The sequence below is a fragment of the Aphelocoma coerulescens genome, chromosome 4 (assembly GCF_041296385.1).
Source record: "Aphelocoma coerulescens isolate FSJ_1873_10779 chromosome 4, UR_Acoe_1.0, whole genome shotgun sequence".
NCBI classification, from domain to species: Eukaryota; Metazoa; Chordata; class Aves; order Passeriformes; family Corvidae; genus Aphelocoma; species Aphelocoma coerulescens.
The window spans coordinates 42,160,771-42,183,540 of NC_091017.1; the positions used below are offsets into that span (position 1 = coordinate 42,160,771).

The 22,770-nt window shown below is 39.3% G+C and overlaps 1 protein-coding gene across 1 annotated transcript in view; it reads left to right on the forward strand.

The window, feature by feature from the left end:
• Positions 1-22,624, forward strand: part of GALNT7 (polypeptide N-acetylgalactosaminyltransferase 7) — a 72,888-nt gene extending 50,264 nt beyond the window's left edge. Inside the window, 9 exon segments of the mRNA XM_069013735.1 lie at positions 2,772-2,902; positions 3,138-3,217; positions 5,051-5,233; positions 9,119-9,236; positions 11,119-11,241; positions 13,844-14,062; positions 16,197-16,295; positions 17,550-17,678; positions 20,380-22,624. Coding sequence (XP_068869836.1) covers positions 2,772-2,902; positions 3,138-3,217; positions 5,051-5,233; positions 9,119-9,236; positions 11,119-11,241; positions 13,844-14,062; positions 16,197-16,295; positions 17,550-17,678; positions 20,380-20,517 — 1,220 coding nt within the window. The 3' untranslated portion in view covers positions 20,518-22,624.
• Positions 22,625-22,770: the final 146 nt, after the last annotated feature.

Sequence of the window (22,770 nt, forward strand, 5' to 3'; positions counted from 1 at the left end):
AGCTTCCTACAATTATAGTTGTGTGTATAGGTCTCCAACACTTGTTACGTATTTGGGCACCAGCTTGCTTGTTTTTCGAAGCATAGAGGCCAATATCAGCTGGAACTGCTTTTGTAGCCTGTGCACCTGTAAAGGGTGGCTGTGAAGCAAAAAATACCAGTGTTCCTGGTAGCATTTAATGGCTTTGTCTACCTTTTGTGTTTACTTGTATGTTCTTTATTGTTACCTGTTACTGATGCAGCATCCCATGAGACAAGCGAAGGGGAAGTAATGAGCATAGGCAGATAGCAGTATTTTTATTAACCTGTGTAATGGTGCTTGCCATGGGGAAACTGAGGCATTAATCAGTGCTTGTGTTAGAGCTGAGAGCCCCACCTTAATAGTATTACAATACAGGGTACTCGGAGGCAGGAGGCAGCTGCTCTAGGAAGATACCACTGATACCACTTTTCTAGTCCTCAAACTGATGTCCATGAGTTGAAGGGGGAAAAAACTTGCTTTCCTCTTCTTCCCCCCTTGTGATCTGCAGTGCCTAAGATCGTTGGGAGAAACCATGTGTTTTTAAAAGACACTGATTCATGCTTTAATCATGCACTCAGACCTGAGAGAGGAACTCAAACAGGGGAAGGCCAGATTGGTGATTATAATATTTTGAGAGGTAAAATATACATTTCTGAACAAAAACCAGATTGCTGTAAGGCTGTTGACAGATGTCATAAATACACATTCTAGGTGAACAAAATTTAATGCTGGCCAAACAGTATTTTTAACTGTAAAAGTATCAGGATTTTGTACACTACTGTCATGCAGGCTTTGTAATATGGGAAGGAGGAAAATTTCAGCTTTCCTGTGGGAAATAGCACTTGCTGCTAACCCTGGCATGGTTTCAGATAATGGACTGCAAAGTCCTGACACTGGTACTGTAGAAAAGCTTTACACAATCAATATAACAGGTTTTTACAGCTCCCTGTGAGCCTTACATAGTTGAACATTTGATAACTAAAACATTTGGCCTCATAGGCAGGAGAGCTGGAAATAACTTCAGGTTTTAAATCTTTAAAACATTCCTGACAGTCCTTCTGTAACACATACTTGGAATTTGCAGCATAAATAATGGTGTGGTATAAAGATTCTCTTAGTACCACTTCAGTATGACCTCAAAATTCTGTTGATTTTATCCTATAAAAATTTATATCACAGCTATCATATCATATATTCTCTATTTATTACATGGCATGTTCTTCTATACAGCATATGTGATAAAATTGTTCTTTCTCTAGTTTGACATTTGTATATCCTTGAAGTTTTCCTAATGCACAAGGATGTACAAAAGAAACTGTAAATGTGTGTGGGAAAGGAGAATGCATAAAACTTGGTTGAGAAAACTTTTTCTTATATAAAGGTGGAGAGGAAGAATAATATGAGTATCAAGAGATAGTGATTTCAAAAGATTGTTTCTTTGGTAGAATTGCTGAATTTTCGATATTGGAAACTTCACTTCCAAGAAACACCATTTCCTTTTCAATTACATGTAGCTTTTGTTCAAACTATTTTTTTAATACTGCTGACAAGGATATAAAACATATGGAAACATAAGTTGCAGAAGTCTCCAGACTTCATCATTTTCATTCAGGTTGCAGAAAACATTTCTGCTGAAGTAACCTAATGGCATGTTGCTGCTGAAAGGGACGTCCTTCTGCTTCTACCTCTACATGTCCCCCCTCCTGTTAGATCAGCACAGGCATGGCATCTATCAGCCCCTCGGAGCTGGTGCAAAGCAAACCAGTGCATGGATGCCTCAGCTGTAGATTAGGTGGCTTATTTTGGTTCCTGACAGAGAGAAACTGAAGCTGTGGGCAATTCTTTTGAGCCTTTGAGTATAAAAATAGATTTTTAACAAACGCCAGTAGCTAAATCAGCGTAGCCACAAACAGCAGGCGCCTGATTACAGCCCTTCTGCCTTCATGAGTTTTCTCAACAGAATCATCTGGGCAAAAATGTTAAGCAGCACTAGAATCCTTTTCTCAAATTGTGTGGTAGGAATGTGGTTTCCAGAGAAGTTTGGCAAAGACAAATACAAATCTGCAAATACAAATCTGAAACCATTTAAGCATAGCTCGTCTTGATTTTTGTGCAGTGACTCGTCCCTTTACTGATAGAAGTCCCTTTGGCTAAAGGTTTGTTGTCTCCTCAGTCTGATGCACTGCTGGCCCTCCAATTATTCTCATTAATTTCATTAGAAGATTATCATAGGACCTCCACAAGAGGGAACAGGTCTAGATGAAGGAGGGCAATAATTTGAGCATGGTGAGATTCTGCCTCAGGTTTCCAGATTATTAATAGACTGACAGAAAATTTTGTGAGGCAGAAAGTGAGTGAAGGGAAATGTTTAACTGAAAAGCGGTGCCTTCAGCTGTACATGTGACATCAACTGATGAGGAAAGACTTTGTGCTGAAGTGTACAAACTTCTCTGGCTGCTTGGAATACAGACAAAAACCTAAAAGCCATGTGATAGGTTGAAGTGACTGGGAGTTGTACACCCAGCTCCCTGTGGTGTGGCCAACCACTGCAGCTGCCTTTTCTTCAGATGTGCCAGACACAGACCTGTACCATGAGGTCAGCGGTCTTGATCTCCTCAGTTTTAATGTTTGTGAGTGGTTGAATTAAAGGTTATTGTAAATTTCTGTAGATATTTTTGGGGTTATATTAAGAGTACAAAACTCTTTGTTATTAAACCTCACCAAAATTTTTTTTCTTTGTTATCTGATAGCACACTTACAAGAGAGGCTGGATGACTACATTAAGCAGTGGAATGGTCTTGTAAAGGTATTTCGAAATGAGAGGAGAGAAGGTTTAATCCAAGCGAGAAGCATTGGAGCCCAGAAGGCTAAACTTGGACAGGTAGGAGCCAGTTCACACACAAGTCTGTCTCTTTTTCTTTTTTGGGGGAAAAGGTTGTGGTGGTTTCAGTGGACGTGGAAATTATTGATACTGTTTTAAGAAGAGATTAATTTTACTAATTTAGTCTTCATTTTCTTGTTTAAAATATGAATGTATCTCAATATAAATAAGATTAATTAAATCATGCTGTTGTATACAGAAATATAAGTTTCTTTTTTTTTTTTTTCTTTCAAAGGTTTTGGTTTACCTTGATGCCCATTGTGAGGTGGGAATTAATTGGTATGCGCCACTTATAGCTCCTATATCTAAGGACAGGTAATGTTCTCCTGTTATTTCCAGTGTCTGGCCTTTTAGGAAGAAAAGGTCACAGCAACAATCTTCACTTTTCAAACTACAGTCAATATGTTTTATGTCTATATCAAACTATATCAATATATTTGCATGATGATTATATTATTTTCCAGCATAAAAGATACATAATGAGAAAGGAATATAGTCAGGCAAATTAATCTCCAGGTAGTTTATTTTAGTAGGCATACTGAATATTTTGTCTAATGTAGATTATAAATAACTCATCTTTCACAATGATCTGAGGCACTAATATAGAAATGTTCCATTCTAGCTGAATACGGAGCATAAATGAACAAAATAATTTTTAAAACTGTGGCTTTTGGTAGAGAAAAAGCAGCAATAAATGTTTTGATTTAATGGGAGTTTAAAGCCCCTGTGATCTCAAGAGTTTGTAACTTTTTCATCTTTGGTCTTGATATATGGTCTTCCTCTGAAGTGCTTTGGAGCATTGTCTGTAGCAAAGAGAGGCCAGGCTTGAGCCTGTCTCTGCCACAAGCCCAGGCACTTGCTAGGGGTCTGTGGTGGAAGTGCCTGCACTGTGAGGGGGGATCTGCCAGAGGTGACAGAGGAGAGAGATCCCCGGCGGTTTCATTTCTTCCAGCTGTTGAAATGCTGTTGTTGCTGTGTGCTACTGCACTCTTAGCTTGTGTGGTCAGTGATATGTGTGTTTAGGAACCATGTGCATGTTTAAACTCTTTAATCCCATAAAATAGCTGCTTAATCCTAAAAACTATTTGTTAACCTGCCGTGCTACCAGAATTCCCTTGAGGAATTGGGTTTTGTGTGTTTTAAAGGCTGTAACTCAATCAATTCTCTATTTGGGCCAGGATACTAGAGAGGAGATGGAAATGCTTGTGTGCTCCCATTGAGTATGTCTTACTGTTTTACACAAGAAAGACTGGTGAGTACAGGGAGCTTTAGGGGCATCCTCCAGCACTGCCCATAAAGGTGAAGGCTGCAGGAGGACCAGAGATGCTGAGGCACACAGTGCCAGCAGACAGTGCTTGGCAGCCTCCTTCCATGCCCTGGTACCCAGGGTGCAGCGTGCTGCTGCTTCTGCCTCAAAGAATGGCATAGTGTTGACATTTCTCTTCCCCCACCTTCTCTGTCTCTTGGGGCTTCATTTAAAACGGTGGAAGTGCCCCAGCCTGGGTCACTGGGAAACTCTTTGGAAAAATGTGGAGAGAAAAGCAAGATAATGTCTTTACCTTGGTGAATATTGTTCGTGATAGATCACAGTGAGGAGTGTATTGCAAACCAAACAGGAAGAAGTCTACTGAAGACTGCTTCTAGGAGAGCACTAGTAATGTTTGTTTATCCTTAGAGGTTGGGTTTTCAGGGCATTTGAATAGGACAGTATAATGGAAATCTGTGTTAACACCAGTAAAAGCTAAGTTTATCTTACTTGTTGACATCTAAGATCTGATATGAATAGAAATTACAGGAAATAATAATACTGTGAGAACCCTGGCCCTCTGAGAGCTCCTCTGTTGCCTCCAGCAGTGCTTTATTAGAAGACTGATGTCAAGAAATCAAAGGAAAATGTACTGATAAAAAAATTGATATATTAGCATCTCAGACCTAACTTTTCTGTTTTCAGAACATCTTAAAACAATGTAAAGAAAAGACCATCTCTTTTTTCTTCTAATGAGGCTTCATTTTTTAATAGTATGTTTACAAGTGACTTTTTATATACACTGCTCTATAAACTTAATTAATGGTGTAAATTTCAGATTAGAGAAATTACTCTTCTGAAATTGTATTTTGCTCTTTCTTTCCCTTCTATAAATGTTTCAGAACTACATGTACTGTACCTCTAATAGATTACATAGATGGGAATGATTATTCCATTGAGCCACAACAAGGTGGGGATGAAGATGGTTTTGCCAGAGGGGCCTGGGACTGGAGTTTGCTATGGAAACGAATTCCGTTAAGCCACAAGGAAAAGTCCAAACGAAAACATAAAACTGAGCCTTATCGGTAAAGAGAGCTGTTTACATACTGTGAATCCTAACGAATAATTGTCTAAACGCTTTCGTTTTTCCCTCCACCCCTCTCTCCCCCTGAACCACGGCCGGTGCACGTGTGCCACGCGGGCCCTTGCCCATAACCGCACCCGCCGCGCGCCGCCCCGCAGAACCACATGCACTGTGCCGCTTATAGATGTCATAGATGGCAACACTTTTAAGATTGTGCCGCAAGGGGGTGGTGACGAAGATGGGTTTGCTAGAGGAGCGTGGGATTGGAGTATGCTATGGAAGAGGGTCCCCTTGACCAAGAGAGAGAAGGAAAGCAGAAAGACAAAAACTGAACCGTATCGGTAATCACTAAATCACTTACCCCTTTCTTTTTTTTTCTGAAGTCAATATTGATCCACTAAAACTTGCATGTACTTCTAGCCTGAACACCTTCACGTTTCTAACTACACTAGCTGCTTTGTTTAGTCAGACCTGTTTGCCACAACTGACTATTTGCTCAAAATATCTTTGCTACCTTGTGTTGCCTCTCCATTCCCGTTCTTTTGTGGTTAATAGGGTGCACATTAGAATGACTGGGTTCTGTTTGGCAAAATAAAATATTGTATAACTTTGTTGCCAGGGAAAACTTTAATTATAGTTTTTTAAAGTACTGTTGGAAACAGCAGTGCTTGTTTAACCATTTGGTTTGAAATAATGAGCATGCTGTAAGTATTTATAATAGACAGTAATGCATAAAATCTGTAGCCTGCTGTCATGGCCTGATGCATGCATACAGCTGGAAGATTATGCATGTGTATCTAAAAAATCCCTTTTGTCATATTTCTCCCACTTGCTTCACAATGGATCACATTTGACAAAGAAGCATACTGTTTAAAAATCTTGGATAGATATTTTCTAAGCATTTTAATATAATACACAAAAAAAAAAAGGAAGAAAGATAAAAACAGCGCCTTTTATTGTGGGAAAACTCCAATAATTTTCACAGAGTTTCTGCCTTTTCATTATGCTTTTTAGTGGGGTATGTTTTCTTCCCAGAAAACAAAAACTGCCTAGAAACCCTAGCTTAGAAACTAGGGTTTCTGGATTGCTTTTCAAGACTGGGAGACTGTGGTTCTGCTGGTTTTTATTACTTTCCCCTTCACACTTAACTAATCTTGTTACTACATTTGAAAGCAATCTTCACATCTTCAGAATCTAATGTCTTCTATTGCTTGTATATATGATTTAAACATTGTAAGAACTGACGCTGGTAATTCCCTATCCCCACCCATGATTGTTCTTTGCTAAAATGGCAACACATGCAAGCAAGTTATGAAGCTTTGATCTGTTTTGTATACAGTTTAAAGAATACCATTTTCTGATGAGGCTGTCCACATTGGAACTTTAATATTCACTTAGGGGGATAAACTACTTCAAACATTGCTGTAGTGTTCTGTGTTTACCATCCAAACAGGTCTTAAAATCGTTTAAACTCTTCCCAGGAACACAGAACACATGTTCTCAGAATGTTTTAAAAGATTACTTTATTTTTAATAATACCTTCGGAGTTACAGTGCTTCCTTTAAAAAAAGACATGTCCTGCATCTGTTTGTGTCCAGGCTGTGTGCATTTTCTTGCAGCAATATCAAGGCAAGTAAGACCAAGTAAAAGTCTTGCTGAAACCGTAGCCAGGATTGCTTAGTTTAAAAAGAAAACAAAAAGATCTTCAACAGTTTAAAGCACAGAGACAAAGTTTTTGTAACGTGGGAATTGCCCCAGGACTGAATCTTTCCTTCAGTAAGAGTGCTTACCCCTTGGTATCCTATAAAGTAAACTACTGAGCTTATGTGGGTTTTACTGTGTTCTTTAACACACTTGGCAGCATGTTGGAGGCCAAGACTGAAACTTCAGTATCTGAGACTTCTACACTTGCCAAGTCTTTATGGTGTTGAGGAAAACCAAAAGTGCAGGAAAGCCACAGGACTGTGCTATGTGAAGTGCTTCCCCTATGTCTTCTGGCTTCTTAACCTTTGAAACCCCGGGATGCAAAAGCAGCACTGGAGGAAAATACAGTAGGCAGCAAGTAGAAAGGGACATGTGGCAGTACCTTGGCATGTGATCACCTAATTTGGACAGCAACCAAACTGATAATTAATTATGCTTAGAGTCAGTGGCTGCGTTTCTGTTGCCCAGCCTCTGCTATGCAGAAAGGGGTATATGTTGAACCCTACAGGTTACTTTTTCTTAAGCAGTTCTCCAGACGTTTATCTAATAGACTGAATAGTGCTAGAAATTACCCATCTCAATAATGTGGTGATGCAGGAGTATTTCACTTGTGTCTTAATTGGCTCACCAGGGTTATCTCTTGGATCCTCCTTTCAGTGCTGCAGATCATCTGAAGTCAGAAAGAATTCACTTTTTCCTTACAATTTCTTTTTTAAATTGTCAACTTAGTAAGGACTCCATAGTGTATCCATTAAGGTTTTAGTATATTTATTGATACTTAGATGAAAAATCCTTGCTATATGCACTGGAAATGGCTTAATGTATCTATCTTTCTATTTCAGTGTGAGCAAGTTACCAAAGAATTTTAGTTAGAATTGTTCTGCAAAAATGCTCTGTTGTGGTTTAACCCCAGCCGACAGCCAAGCACCACGCAGCTGCTTGCTTGTGCCCCCACCAGTTGGATTGGAGAGAAAATCAGAAGGGTAAAAGCTGGAAAACTCAGGAGTTGAGATAAAGACATTTTAATCAGAAAAGCAAAAGCCACACACACAGGCAAAGCAAAACAAGGAATGAATTCATTGCTTCCCACAGGCAGGCAGGTGTTCAGCCATCCCCAGGAGAGCAGGGCCCCATCACATGTAATGGTGACTTGGGAAGACAAATGCCATCATTCCAAACATTCCCCCTTTTTCCCCAAACTTTCATATATTGAGCGTGATGCCATATGATCTGGAATATCCCTTTGGCCAGTTTGGGTCCGGCTGTGTCCCCTCCAACCTCCCATGCACCCCCAGTCTCCTCCCCACCATGGCAGTATGAAAGGCAGAAAAGGCCTTGGCTCTGCATAAACCCTGCTCAGTAATAACAGAAACATCTCTGTATTATCAGCCCTGTGTTCAGCACAAATCCAAAACACAGCCCCACACCAGCCACTGGGAAGAAATTTAACTCCACCCCAGCCAAAACCAGCACACGCTCTAATCCAGTCCACAGCATCTTTTTGACATATTAAAACTTGCTAATTGAATCATGTCATATGGGAAGGGATTTACAAAGTCATTAAAAGAAAAAGGGTAAAAAAGAATACTAAACCAAAAAGGAAACCTTGTACTAGTTTATCTAGGCCCTCTTTAAAATTTTACTGAGTATAATGTAAAGCGTCTCCTATGGCAATAGTCAAAAAAGAGCTAGAAGATTAGAAAGCTGGAAAAAGTCTGTTCCTTGTTTAATAGACAATATGTTTCAATGTGGCAGCTCCTCAGAACATAAACCTTGTTTGCAGTTTCACGTTATCTCAAAAACTAGAACAGCTTTTAAGAGAAACATCTCACCACACTGATTCTCATCTTGTTCTTTATTGTTTTAACGGAAGGATGTTGACTGGCTGAATGGAAAATTTGGACCCAGATTTTCTATCATCAAATTCGTTAATTAAATAAATTAATTATAGAAGAAAACCCACAACATAACAAAAACTGTGACTTCACTAAAAATTATATAGATGCCACTTCAGAAAATTGCTGCAAGCTGATGACAAAGCTTTATGATTTTTCAGTGTATTGCCATTTACCTGATCTTTACTGTATGTTAACAGAATTGCTTTCTTAGCTAATGCTTTCTCTGAGTGCTGTTGTTGTTGTATCTTTTTGGCAGAATGAGTTACACTGTCTTCCTCTTTCAGGTCGCCTGCAATGGCTGGTGGATTGTTTGCCATTGAACGTGATTTCTTCTTTGAACTGGGTCTCTATGATCCAGGGCTTCAAATCTGGGGTGGTGAAAATTTTGAAATTTCCTATAAGGTAACACCAATATTTGAAAACTAATATAATTTAATAGATTTTTTTTAAATACCTCTGTTCGGCGTTTAGACAGACCTACCTCTTCCCCATGGAGCCCAGGTGAGAGATGCTGTGACAGAAATGTATCTCCCCAGTGTTTCCTTGTGGCCTTTGGGACAGAAGTGTTCAGGGAGGTGGCCTCGTGCTGAGACACAAATGATGCATAATCCAGATTTTGTAAATGGTTTGGGATTGCACCCCTGACTGCCCAAATATCTAGTATGAAACCAGACTGGCAGATTTGATGGGAGGAAATGGAATGTTCTCATAGTGATATAGAAAAATGTTGTTTCTAATGAAAGCAATGATAGAGAACGAGTAGTCTTCAGTTTATGCATGTGTGCTTGGGAAGTATATAGTGGTGCAACAAAAAGTAATCTGCTTCCTCCCTGCCATTTTTATGAGTGAAAAATTATATACTTTTCAGAATTTCAAGAACTTCTTTACAAGAGAAGTCTTCATAATTGAAATACTAACTGCATAATTCATAATCACTGAGGAGGACTTTATTTCCACTGCTAGGCATGTGCATGCTCTTCAGTTTGCAGGAAACGTAAGATGATCATCATTGGCTTATTGTAGCTTCAGTATTTGTAATGCCACAAGTGGCAGACAGCAGGAATCGGTCCCAATTAACAGACAAAAGTGAAGATGTCTAATACCCTCAGCAGTGATATGTGAAATTGTAGCTGGATTTTACAGAAAGTACATTCAGAGCTCCCTTAGTTACTCTTGCTCTTCATGAGTTAGAGGAAAGCTCTGAGTGCACTTGCTCAGCTGGAAATCCATATGCAAAGGGTAGTTATTGAGGATGTTACGCACACGGGGCCTTTATCCGTGTAATTCTCCATCTTACTTAGATCAAAATCAGGATTGAAATTACTTACAGTAGTTCTGTAACTGAAATGCTCATTATGTAGAGACCTCCAAACTGGTTTCATGTAGGTCACAACCAATCTTCAGAAGAACTAAACATTTATCAGCCTTGCGTGCTGACTCCTAGATAGCAAATAAAATTAATGCCTTGCATATCTGAGGAGGGTTTTTTGATTAAACTTAACAAAATTAATACCACCATGCAATGAAGAAAATAATATATTCTGCCCATCTTTCCTAATACTGTAAATCATATTTTTAATCTGGAATTCGGACTAATTTGAAACATTCCCAAAGTTAGCCTAAATTTGGATTTGATGCTACCATTAAATTTCTCCAAACTATGAGCAACTAAATTCTGATTTAATATGTTTTCTTTTCCCCATTAAGGAATTATCTAAAGATATGTGGGAGGGAGGGAATTTCAGAATGGTAATATATTTTACCCTTTTTTTTTTATTTTCAGCTACTATAGTCAAATAAATATCTGTTTCTACTTCGAGCAATGGCTTACCTAAGACATCCTTATCTCCTACTAATCTTTATTAAGAAAAACCTAAATGTGAATGGGCATCTAACCAAAACCCATCTTCGTGATGGCATGTGAACTACTTTAATAAAATCAAAATACCATTAATTCTGTCATAATAAAATTTACCCAGATTTTGTACACTTGTTCTTTACTGTTGTTCTAAAATAGTGATGGAATGAGATGTCCAACTTTTTAAAAAGCTTCTTAAAAAATTATTTTAGTTGAGTAACTTCCTGGCTGAGTTGAAGGTGTACTCAGTATACCTTTAATTTCAAAGACCTATTTTCTTTATGCTTACATCTGAAGCAAAAAATATGTAAATATATGATAGTCAGTAAGGTACGAAATGTAGCTGACATTTCTTCCATAATTTATTATCTGTCTGTCTTAAATTCTGTGCATATATATTAATAATACCTTTGTTCTAACTTGTAGATCTGGCAGTGTGGGGGAAAACTGCTTTTTGTTCCCTGTTCTCGTGTTGGACACATCTATCGTCTCCAGGGCTGGCAAGGAAATCCACCCCCTGTGTACGTTGGGTCTTCTCCTACACTAAAGGTACAGTTTTGAAGCAACCTTGAAGGTGGTTTTTGATTTCAGATAAAAACAGTTTTAGATAAATTTGTTTAAATTATCAGTAACAATTTAGAGGGGACTGCATCCAAAGCTATTTAAGATCTACAGCTCAGCTGATCATCCCCACAGGAGAGAAATCTTTGTGCTAATCCTGAATCCCATCTTCTGGCTCTAAAGCATTAGATCTAAAGCCTTAGGTCATACCCCACTATCTTTGAGGTACAAATCCATTTCCTGTTACTTAATGTCAGCACCTCAAGTCTTTGCTGCACTGTGCCCAAGTAAGTATGAACAACTCTAGTAACTATAGCACGGTCCTGCAGATGAATATTGTGGGCTTGAAATCCCCCTTAATCTTGATGAAGATGGGCATGATCCTAGGCCAAGTTAGTGAATTCTGTAATCTAGCATCTCTCACACTTTTGTGTCTGCATTTTTTAGTTAAGGAGTAGTAAATGACATCTGGGAAGATGGCATGCTCTGCACTACATCATAAGGGTTGGTAACTCCTCAGATACACTGCAGGTTCTAGAAGTGTTACTCAAGCCCCGAGATTAAAATTAGACATCAGTTCCAGAAAAGAAATGAGCCAGCTCTCTATAAGAGAGAATTTAAATCAAGAAAAACTGTTTCGTATCAGGTTCATCTACCAGCAGGGAGACAATCCTCCTACTAAGTTTTTCTATTGCCCAGTGTTGTGGGATATGCCCAGCCCTTGCCCTGGAGGGATCTCTGCTGAGACAAGAGATTTTGCAATCGCCCAGCAGGACTCCCTGAAGGGGCAGCCACTTCTTGGTCATGGCGAGGAAAAGTGGACCCACAATCCTTTGAGAGACACTATGCAGATCTTTCTGTAACCCCCTGGTCTGTCCCAGACCCTCTGTAACCCATTGGTCCCCCACTGATCCCCTGTATCCCTATAAAAGGGAGCCCCCTGGCTCTGTGGGGAGAGAGAGCTCGTCCCTGGCTTTCCCCTTCGCCGGAGGGGACCAACAATAAAGCTACCTCTGTGCGGAACCAGCCACACGGGCCTTCTCGTCTCTCTCTGGTCTGGCTTGGCCTGGAGGCTGCCCTGCAGAGCTGAGCTGGAATCATGAGCTGACAATCACTAAAGAGCTGACAGCCTCTGCAGGGCCCTCCTGCCAGCAGCTGAGAGGAAGACACTGGGCCTCGGGAAGGCGATTCCTTTTGGGACCATCTCTCCGGACCTGTCACCTCTTCCTGGGTCAGAGCCACGGACCCCTCCACCAGCTGTAATACAGTGTAAGCTTTCTCTTGTGCCCTGTTTTGGCGTTGGTAGATCCTGTTCCTAAAGACCCAGCTCTTTGTAAATTCCAATCCCAGAGCAATCTTCCTAGACATTACCTATGACAATGACTACCTGTAGGGTTATAGAGTATGGCTTGGGCCAAGCTAGCAGTTAGTTCCAAAGGCAATGTCCCAGCCTAGCTGAATGGTAAAACACTAACCTGGCATACACACCCCACACCCCCCCCAAAAAAAAAAAAGTCACTTATTAGTAACGTGAATTGATTAACATTTTGATGAAACAAGGACTAGGACCAGTACAAGGGAGCCCAGGGGGACATATCTGGGAGTAGAGACAGAGCAGTGTGCAACAGGATAGCAAATGATAGGTGTATTGCTCAGTGCAGGCAAGATGCTTGTTTGCCTTGTCTGAAATGGTAAAAACCATTTCAGTCTTCTGAAAAGCTGATCAAAAATATTTACTGCATATCTTAACACCTTACATGAGTCTGCTGGTCTGTTAAGGCAAAAGAACACTGCTGAGTGTTCTTAAATATTAAGTTGCTTCTCTGTACAAGCCAGGATATAGAAATAGGTTTTTCCCCTCTTCAGGCACCCTCCTATCCTCACAGTAGATGTCATTTTTTTATAGCTTTGTTCAATTTATGCTGGATGTGGATTAAATTAAAAGTCACAATAATTTGTGCCTTTAGTCAGATCTGTTAAGATTGTTACACCACCAGGTCATTAACACTGAAAGAATGGGACAAAGTGAGGTGTGCATCTAGATGTGTACAGGTAATACAGAGATAAGAGCCATGGAAGAGAATGAGAGGAAAGAGTGAGGGAGAGGCTTGTTACCAAGTGAGATATCCAGTTTTCCCCCTTCTCCAAATAGCTGACCCATTTAAGGCTGGGTTTTTTCCCTGTTAGTGGACCAATGCATATCATTCTCTGCATTAAAAAACTGTAGAAGGTGAATAGAAACCATGAATTACCGTTCTGGTAGCAACAAATGAATGCAACATTTTATTGCACCCATAACTGAAAAGACTTTATTTTCAAATAAACAGTCTCTAACCTTAGAAAAGACTTTGCACTCTCATTAAGCAGCCCAGTTCAATTTGCTGGCTTCAGTCCTAAACTGTCATTTGAAAATAATATTCACATGTCTTGTATAGTCTAGTGATAGTGACAAATTATGAGTGCTATATAATAGCTGCATGCTGTCACTTTTTAAGAGGATAAATCCTTAAATTTCTGTTACTAACAAGGAGTTGCTTCTGGCCTGTTTATGTGTGCTTTGAGGTGGCAACAGTGTCTTTATTCTTCACAGAACTATGTCAGAGTTGTAGAAGTGTGGTGGGACGAATACAAAGATTACTTCTATGCCAGCCGGCCAGAGACAAAGGCCCTACCCTATGGAGATATAGCTGAGCTGAAAAAATTCCGTGAAGATCACAACTGCAAAAGTTTTAAGTGGTTTATGGAAGAAATAGCATATGATATAACTTCATACTATCCCTTACCACCCAAAAACGTGGAATGGGGAGAGGTAGGTACAGCACATAACTCCTATGTATTTTAGGAGCTTTTTTTAAAAAATTGTGAATTCAAAAGGAAGCAATTGTTACTTGACATGTGGCTATTTGATTACTTCTATACTAAATGACATGATACTAACCAGAGAGCTATAATGATATAACCCCAGGAAAAAAATTGTATCTAACTTTTGACTTTTTAAATTAGTTCCACAGGTCCTTGAAGGATAATTTACCTAGCCCTGTCCAAAGCACTTTTTTCCAGAATTGGAATTTAGGTTTTCTCAAAAGAAAAAAGTGTGTATCTTGCCTGTAGGAGTATTGGTGAAGATTAATAGGTGAAAATATCAGGTGAAGGCCTAGAGAAGAGATCCCAAAATCTGGGTGGAGAACATTCTGCCTGCGTTTGCTAGACTGGGATGTACTCATATATGCCCAGCCTCAGTGAATCCCTTATTTGTGTGTAATGATTTGATATGATTCTGTAACCATCGTTTCCAGCATTAGTGCATAGCAGTATGACTTCACTAAATTAAGGATGTGGTTACAGATGTGGCCCTTTCAGTGGTTGACAGAGAGAGTTGGCATATCACAGGTGAGTGCAGGACACCTCACTGAACTCTGCCCATCTCCTTCTGGCATTTAGCCCACACCTTGGAGAGCACTTACTGCAGGTATCCTGCCTGCTTTCAGATTTTTTTCCCCCTCTGCAATTGGTTCCAGCCTTGCCCTTGTCTCTCCTATTAATTTCACTTTTGCAGATTGTTGAGGCAAAATCAGAAAATCTTCTTGCTAGCTGAGGAGAACTCCTGTGTCCCACCAAATTTAGCAACCTTCTTTCCCAAGATGCGATGGATATAATATGTGGCTTTGTAACTTTAAAAGTGCATTAGAAAATACAGATCTATGCTGTCTCCTATCACCAAGAAAGTGTCATCTCTTAATTTCTTAGGAGAATTAGTGATACAGAGCATGTTCACGGTGAAAGGGGGTACATCTAATCTTTTATCTGAGGGACCAGGCGAACAATGCCACCTTTATTTCTTACCTAAAAGCTAGCACAAAGCATCAGCTACTGTATGAGCCTTAGACCTCCTCTGGAATCTGCATAAAGGGTTTGGCAGGTACAGTATATATTACTATTCACCAAGGTGAAAGCGTCTGAAGAGCATAAAATAATACTGGCGACCTTGCAGGAAATCATCCATGATAAAAGCAAGTGGGTCTGGTGAAGCAACAGGAAATTTCTAAGTTCAGAAACTTCCCTGAAGTTTTCTTCAACTCTTCTTCACAGGCTGCTAGTTATCCTACATCTGAGAAATCTTGTTCCCCCTCCCCCCGTTTGTAGCACCAGACTGATTGCATTGCCAAACTATAGGGTATAAAAGTATGGGGTTCGTCTTCCCTAACACTCCCTGGAAGAGTCTAAGCTTAGTCCTCCAGACTTTATAAACCATTACAAAGAGGAAAGAGGCTCTGGCAAAGAAAATAGGTCTGGAAAAAATGTTGTGTCATAAAGTCTTTGTAAAGCTGCTTGTTGGCCCTTCTGAGAAGGGAGTGAGATAATCAGCACTTGAGACATACTTTATGACAGGGCTTCTGTTCTTTATCCCTGTGCCTGTGTCTGCCCCTCATCAATTTTTTTTTTTTTTCCCTGTGTAATTGCTGCTGCAGAAGGTCCATCTGAGCATCTGGGTCAGTGGGCTGTGCCTGGCTGTGGGTAATTGCTGCTGTGCATAACTTCTCTGCAGCTCATTTCTCTTCATCCACAAGATGAGAGCAACTTAGCTGAGCTCCTGAGCTTGTTTGTGAAGATCTGGGAGATGGAACATGCTCTGATAGGAGATTGAATAAATTAAAATACTTGAAAGTCCTATATTTTGCTGTTATTAATTTGGAATTGAGCTTTGCAACTCTAGCTTTATGAGCATACTCTGACTCATGGAAGAGCCTGCAAATTAGCATGGGGAGGTTGAAGCTCCATCTCCCAGAACAGATAACATCAGTATTTAAATTTCATACACAGGTTTGTCTAATCTCTCTGTCAGATGCCTGTTTCTGGTTTGAGAGATAAGTGAGAATTTTCTGAACTCCTTAGCACTTATTTTTCCCTTGAGACTAACTTAGAGTGCAAAACCTCTTTTCCAGATTAGAGGCTTTGAAACCTCTTACTGCATCGATAGCATGGGGCACACCAATGGTGGCTTTGTTGAGCTTGGGCCATGCCACAGAATGGGAGGAAATCAGGTAAGGAGCTTGGAGGCAAGCCTGAAGGAGAATTCCTTGCTACAGATTGATAACAGGCAGGTTTTCTGTTCAGCCTGTGCATGAAGTCACCTAGGTGCCAGCTACAAAGGTGGGAAATTAGGGTTTTCCGTAAGCATACTGACATCGCTAAAGTACAGCAGTCTGAAAATACCATATCGAACATAAATGGTATGAAATGAAATGCAAATTCATAATCTGTTCTTCAGAGAAACTGAAGAAGTAAGAGTATCACTGCCTTAGAATAACTTCATCTCTCAGCATTGCTCCTGATTCACCACTTACCTTTACTTAATAATTAATCCTTACTCACTTTGAATCAATTATTTCACAAAGTTGTTTTGCTCTAAGTATAAAACACTTTCGTGCAGTAACTCATTTCCCACCACACGAGAGAAGAAATTGAACAGAAGTTTGTCTCTGCTTCATTTACAAATTAGATGTATTAGATGGTTGCAATCCAGGCTTCTACTGCACTTGACCTATATCTTCACAAACCTACCCACTCTACCACACAAACATGCTGTTCTGTCTTTGTATCTTCTTTTCTGGTTGGAAATTTTTTCAGAATTTAAAGTCCTTATTTAAGCCAATGTAAACTTAAATCAGGCAGTCACTGCAACTGTAAAATTACATGTAAGATGATGTTTTCTGAAATCCTACGTGGATTAGCTCTTAGTAGCCCCTGGAGATGTCTCTTTTATTCTGATATTTAATGAAAAGGTTACCTAAACTACTTTTTCTGCACACGATACACAAAAAAACCTGTAGCAATTATTCTGTAAGAAGTAGCTAGGATAATCTTTTGGTATCTGGATGCATTAGACTGATTTCCTCCATGGATAAAATGCCAAAGTTTTAGTGTCTTCACATGAAATTACTGTCCAGGACCAAAGACTTGCTATCAGACTTTTATAAAGATAATGGGTTGTTCAGCCATCAAATCATACAAAGATTTGTAATCAAACACTTTCAGAAGTCTCCCGAATCCCTTTGCCATTTTTTGTCTTTCTGGTGAAGTTTCTTAATCTTCTAAGTCCTACAGGAAAGTTATCCATGAAATTTAGTATTATGATAGTAATTGCGTGATGCAAAATTAAGAACCCTCCTGAAAGACAGGTGTAATAAAACCAGAAAATGTTTTGAATGTTGCAGTTTTGTTGTATTTTCAATGCTTCTAAAATGCTCATTGAGTCAACTGTTATAAAAATGTTTGGGGTTTTTTTTTCCTGTTAGCTTTTCCGAATCAATGAGGCCAATCAACTCATGCAGTACGATCAGTGCTTAACTAAAGGACCAGATGGATCCAAAATTATGATTACCCACTGTAATCAGAACGAATACAAGGAGTGGCAGTTCTTCAAGGTATGCAACAGATATATGAAAGAAAATAGGTTTTTAGATTTCATACTGGGTTTTTGTACCTTTTAAAAATTGTTTTGTGTATATCTGAAATTAAAGATCTATGACAAGGTTAACTGAATCTAGTAGAGTAAATTGTTAATGGCACATTCTCAGAAACACATGCGTGCTAGAAAAACGTCCTCTAGTGAAGGATGCTTCTGTGTAGCAGTTCTAGTTGCTGTTTTCTGTAGCAAAATCTTTAAGAAAAATCCCATGAGGCTACATATGTTGCCACAGGTATGTTAGGAGTTAGCACTTGTCTCAGAGGAAGCAGAGAGCATGTCCACTACCAGTGACAGAGTTTATAGTGCCATCACCCTCTCTGCTTGTATGCTCTGTATCAAGAAAGTTTCATTATCTCATATATGCTGTGAGAAGATGGCTTAAATGCTGGAGTGCATTTAGAAGCTAGGGTCAGTATTAGGTCTAATTTTGGGCAGTCTGAATTGAAGTGTTTCTCTGTTTAAAGACAGAAGATATTTTTAAGCCTACATAGAGTCAGGTAAAAGTAAGATTACTCTGCCTCTCTGTGTTGTCTTTGTCTTCTTCAGTATTTCATTTCCTGTTCATTAGCCATTCTCTGATTACAATAACATGCTCTGTTCTTAATCCTGGGTGTGGTGCTGTTATAATGCTATTGCAAAATCTGTAAATTTTTAATAAGGACTTGGCTGATATACATGTGAGGGCTGCTGCAGTGTATTTAGTCATTACATCTGTAAGTCCTTTATTCATAGAAGTTTTGTGTTACTTTAAAAAATGTCTGAGTTTCTATTTCTGTTTGTCTCCTAAAAAAGTGAGACTGAATAGTCTAGGGGTGATGTTATCCTTGGATATAGCCACACATAACTTGGTTCTACATCTAAAAAACTATTTTGTGTCAATTTTTCTTCAGCCTATCTAGCACATTGCATATTTATTAATTCATTTGCTGGATATCTGGATTCTTTGTTGTTTGTCTGAAATATGCAGGCACAGTTGAGTGCAGTGAAATCTGGTTGTTATCCTTTAAGCCACTCCACATTTTCTGGTGTTTGCATAGAGCTAGGAAATAGCAGGTACCATAATAGCATTTTCACCCAGCTCAGCTTCCTTGTTCTGGATAGACGGACAAATTTCTTTAAACCTGAAATGTAAAAATCAATAAGCAGTGGCAGATAAGTGCCAACTTCAGCTTAAATATTGTAATATAGCCGTTTTTAACTCTCCAGCCATTCTAGTGTGTCCCAGCATGTTACTTGGCTTCTTTTTAAGAACTTCATTTATGCAAGATCTATTTCCTCTACACTAGTACCAGTTGTGTAATTGTTTGCTTACTACCTCAAGTTATAAGGAAGCCCGGTAAGCACAGTCTGGGCTGTAGAACAAAACACTGACTGGCTTCTAGAAGGGGAAAAAAGGGAGGGTGAGAATGAAAGGACCACCAAGGATATGTAGAAATTGGGCACACTGCTGTGCAGTACAGAGGGTATAACTGTTTCCCCTAATGGTGAAGGTGTAAGGAATGAAACACTTATGGACTGCTGAAAAATGTTGTGGCCTTGTGTAAATTAAGGCTGCTAGAAGATTTTATCTGTTTGGTCAGTTGGTTGTCTCTGCAACAAACAGTGTGCCAGTTTGGTGAGTGTAACATGCTGCTTGAGCACTGAGCAGTAGCAGGGCCTCAGTGCCTGTAAGCAAACCTCGAGAACAGGGCTGCTGGTGGTCTGCCTGTTGCTTTTGTTTAGACACCCATTTTTCTCTCCAACTAGAGGACCTCCATATCTGGCCAGACAGCAGGAGCCAGGTATTGATCTGAACCAACATTTGGCTGTGCACGTGTGTGATGGTGATGGAGATGGTGTGGGGGTGATGGAGAAGGTCCCATGCTGAGGGTATCTGTGCGCAGGGGGCAGGGCTGCAGAGCCCCAGCCCAGCCACAGTGCCATGGGCTTGCTTCTGCTCCCTTCCCCTCCACACTGGATCCAATCAGTTAGTGAATCAGGGCTGCAGCTGGCACACAGGGTCAGCAAGCAGGAGGGGAGCCACATGCAGGAGACTTGAGCATGGGAGCTTTCTGGGTGTGGAAGGAGCCAGATGTGCAAGCGTCAGCCTGAGTGTGCCTGACAGAATAGGTTTGCACTTTTTTAGGCAGCCTCCTGTTGCTCCAGAAGCCAGACTTAACTCTCACATTCTTTACTCTTCCTTCTGCCAGCCAAACAGGGAGCCAAGTTAGTACTTTTTTTACCCCTCTGTGGTTAATGTTGGTGTTGTGCAGCTGCTTTCTGTGAGGGCTTACTGGAGGAGAATCTGCCCAGCGAAGTCCTCATAGAGCTGTCCTCAAGAGTTAATCTTTTAGTTTGGTTACAGGATGCATGAAAAGGCTTAGAAGCATTTTAGATAGAGCTTTGCTAATTTTCTTAGCAGTTTGTTGCCTAAAAGAAATAGGAGGCATCTCAAGGGGATCTACAGGAACCAAAGATTTCATATGAAGGCTGCAAAATGCTAGGTTTAACAAATAGTAAAACAAGTATAGAAATGATCGGTTCTGGGACACTGAAACCTGTTTTTTTAAAATAGCTATATTGTAGATGTAAAGAAAATGTTAAAAGAAACCCCAAACAAACAAAAATAAACCCAGCACAAAAACCCAACACATTTTCCTGGTGGTTTTGTCTTTCAGAATCTGCACAGATTTACTCACATTCCATCAGGGAAGTGCTTGGATCGCTCCGAAGTCCTCCATCAAATTTTCATTTCAGAGTGTGACTCCAGTAAAGCAACACAAAAATGGGAAATGAACAACATCCTTAGTGTGTAGACAGACAAAACCTACCTACTGACGCATTCATTTGTGCAGGACTGAAAATAGCCTGAAAACTGCTGCAGTTATTAACTTTGTACAGCTGTGAGCCTCCTGGCTTGGATGAAGGACATAGAGGAACTGTGATTATTACAATAACATTATCATCCGCAGTTAATGTTTACAAAACTGCTTTACCTTAAACTCTGTAGATGTTTACATCTTTTTGTTTCAAGATGTTGGTAAATTAATGTGCTGTTAGCTATGGTTCGTAGGAACATAGTTAAAAGCGTTGTCGTCTTCTTTGGGATTACACTCAGGGGTCTGAAGGCAGTTTTTTTACACACACTTGAAAAGGTTGGAGTAACCAGATTTTCATAGAACTTGGTGATTATCAACCTGTTGTATATTTTTATTTAATTTTACATCTTACTAAGCACTGCCACAGGTTATTAGCCAGGGTGGCCTTCTCTCACAGTCATGCTGCTTTTTTGGAAGATGAATTTCAACATATTTAGTGCCTCTTTCATTTCTCTCTTTCACAAGGAAAGCATTTGTTGGAAATTTACAGTGGGTTGTTCTGAGCTGTCACCAGGGGTAGGGACCAACTGTACCACCCTGTGTAATTACTGTGTTAACAAAGACAAATTTCTATTGCCAGTTTGGCTGCTCTACTTCAACTGAATGCTTGGTACGGTGGAAGGAAGACTGTCGAGGTTAGTGCTAATGTGGTACAATTTGGTGGAGATAAGCACCCTCAGAAATCCAGTTAAGAATTTATAAGCACTAATTTGCTTATTTAAACCATGCCTTATATAAAAATAATTAAAATAAACAACAACAAAAAATCTGCACTATTATGTAAAACTTGGAAAGAATCAAATACTTCATCTATATTGCAATTTTGAATGGAAATCACTTAGTTTTAATCAAAATTAAAACTTTTAATTAGGAAAAAACATCCAGCTTCCTAACACATCTGTGTAATTTGTCATAAGGACATCTGTCAGCCAGTTTGGATGTCAGATTTAGATTCAAAAAGAGAAATGGAAATCCTGAAACCACATTTGTTCCTACTAATTTTCTTCTCATTTCTGTCATTCGCAACTTCTCCAGTGGGATTGCAAACACAAAAAACCAACTGCTTGGTGCTATAGTGTACAGAGTAGAATGTGAAGAAGTTGTTTCTAAAAATGTTCTGGAAAGGAGTTGGTGCAAACTCCCTTCGGAATATAAATATTTACTCTGAATGAATAGAGAGATGGAGGGAAAACGACTTCTCCTCACTTCCTTTGTCCAGATTTTGTGACTTAAATGTTGACATCAGTGTACTGATTTTATAACAGTTATCCCTATAACACGTCACACAATTAGGTATGACTAAGTACTTCCCTGAAGTCTAGAATAGCATTGCATGCAGCTTCCATTGATGTTAACATGGGTTATGTATCATAGTTGGTGACAGAGTTTGATCTTTATAGGGCTGTCTGCACTGATCTATTAGTTTGGCATCTTTCCTAGTTTCTTTACGCTTCTCATCTATCCTTTCAGAACTATGAAAAACAGAAAATAAAGGAGGGAGAAACTGGAAAAAAAAAAAAAAAAGAAAAAGAAGGTTTTGTGCCGGTACTTGTTCCTTGTGTGTGCGAAAACTGACTCCATTTGTGTGTTGGGTAGATTAATTTAATCATACAACTATGCATAAGAGAAAGAATGGTGGCACATAAATTGTGCAGGTGTGTGTTTGAAATGGGTATTATGTGCAATTCATTGAAAGCTGATGCTGTGTGTGGATATGAATCTGTATGTGAGAATGAAACCTTACAAAACATGAGATCATAAGAAGCTGTTGCTGTAATGACTTTTTCCTACTATAGCCAGCTTGGAAAAAAATAATTCCCATATTCTTGCTTTGTAAGTTGATGATAATATCACTATGCATTTCTACATATTTTATAAATTTGATTTATGCAGATTTTGATACACTGTATGTTTCTGTAGAAATTGTATAAATCTTTAAAAAATTTATTAGGGATAATCTGGGAAACCTATGTATGTCTTACTCATGGGTTGCTTGTTTTTTAGGTGAAGTAAATAAAATATTTGAATTTTTCGTTTTACTATACTTTTACAGAGTAAAAATGGATTATTATCTTTATAGAAACCCCTTATCTCAAAATCTAGACAACTTCAATGTTACAAACTTATAAATATTAAAAGTGGTTTATTTTAGGTTTTCTCTAGGTACCTCTTGCTGCATCTGTGGGGACT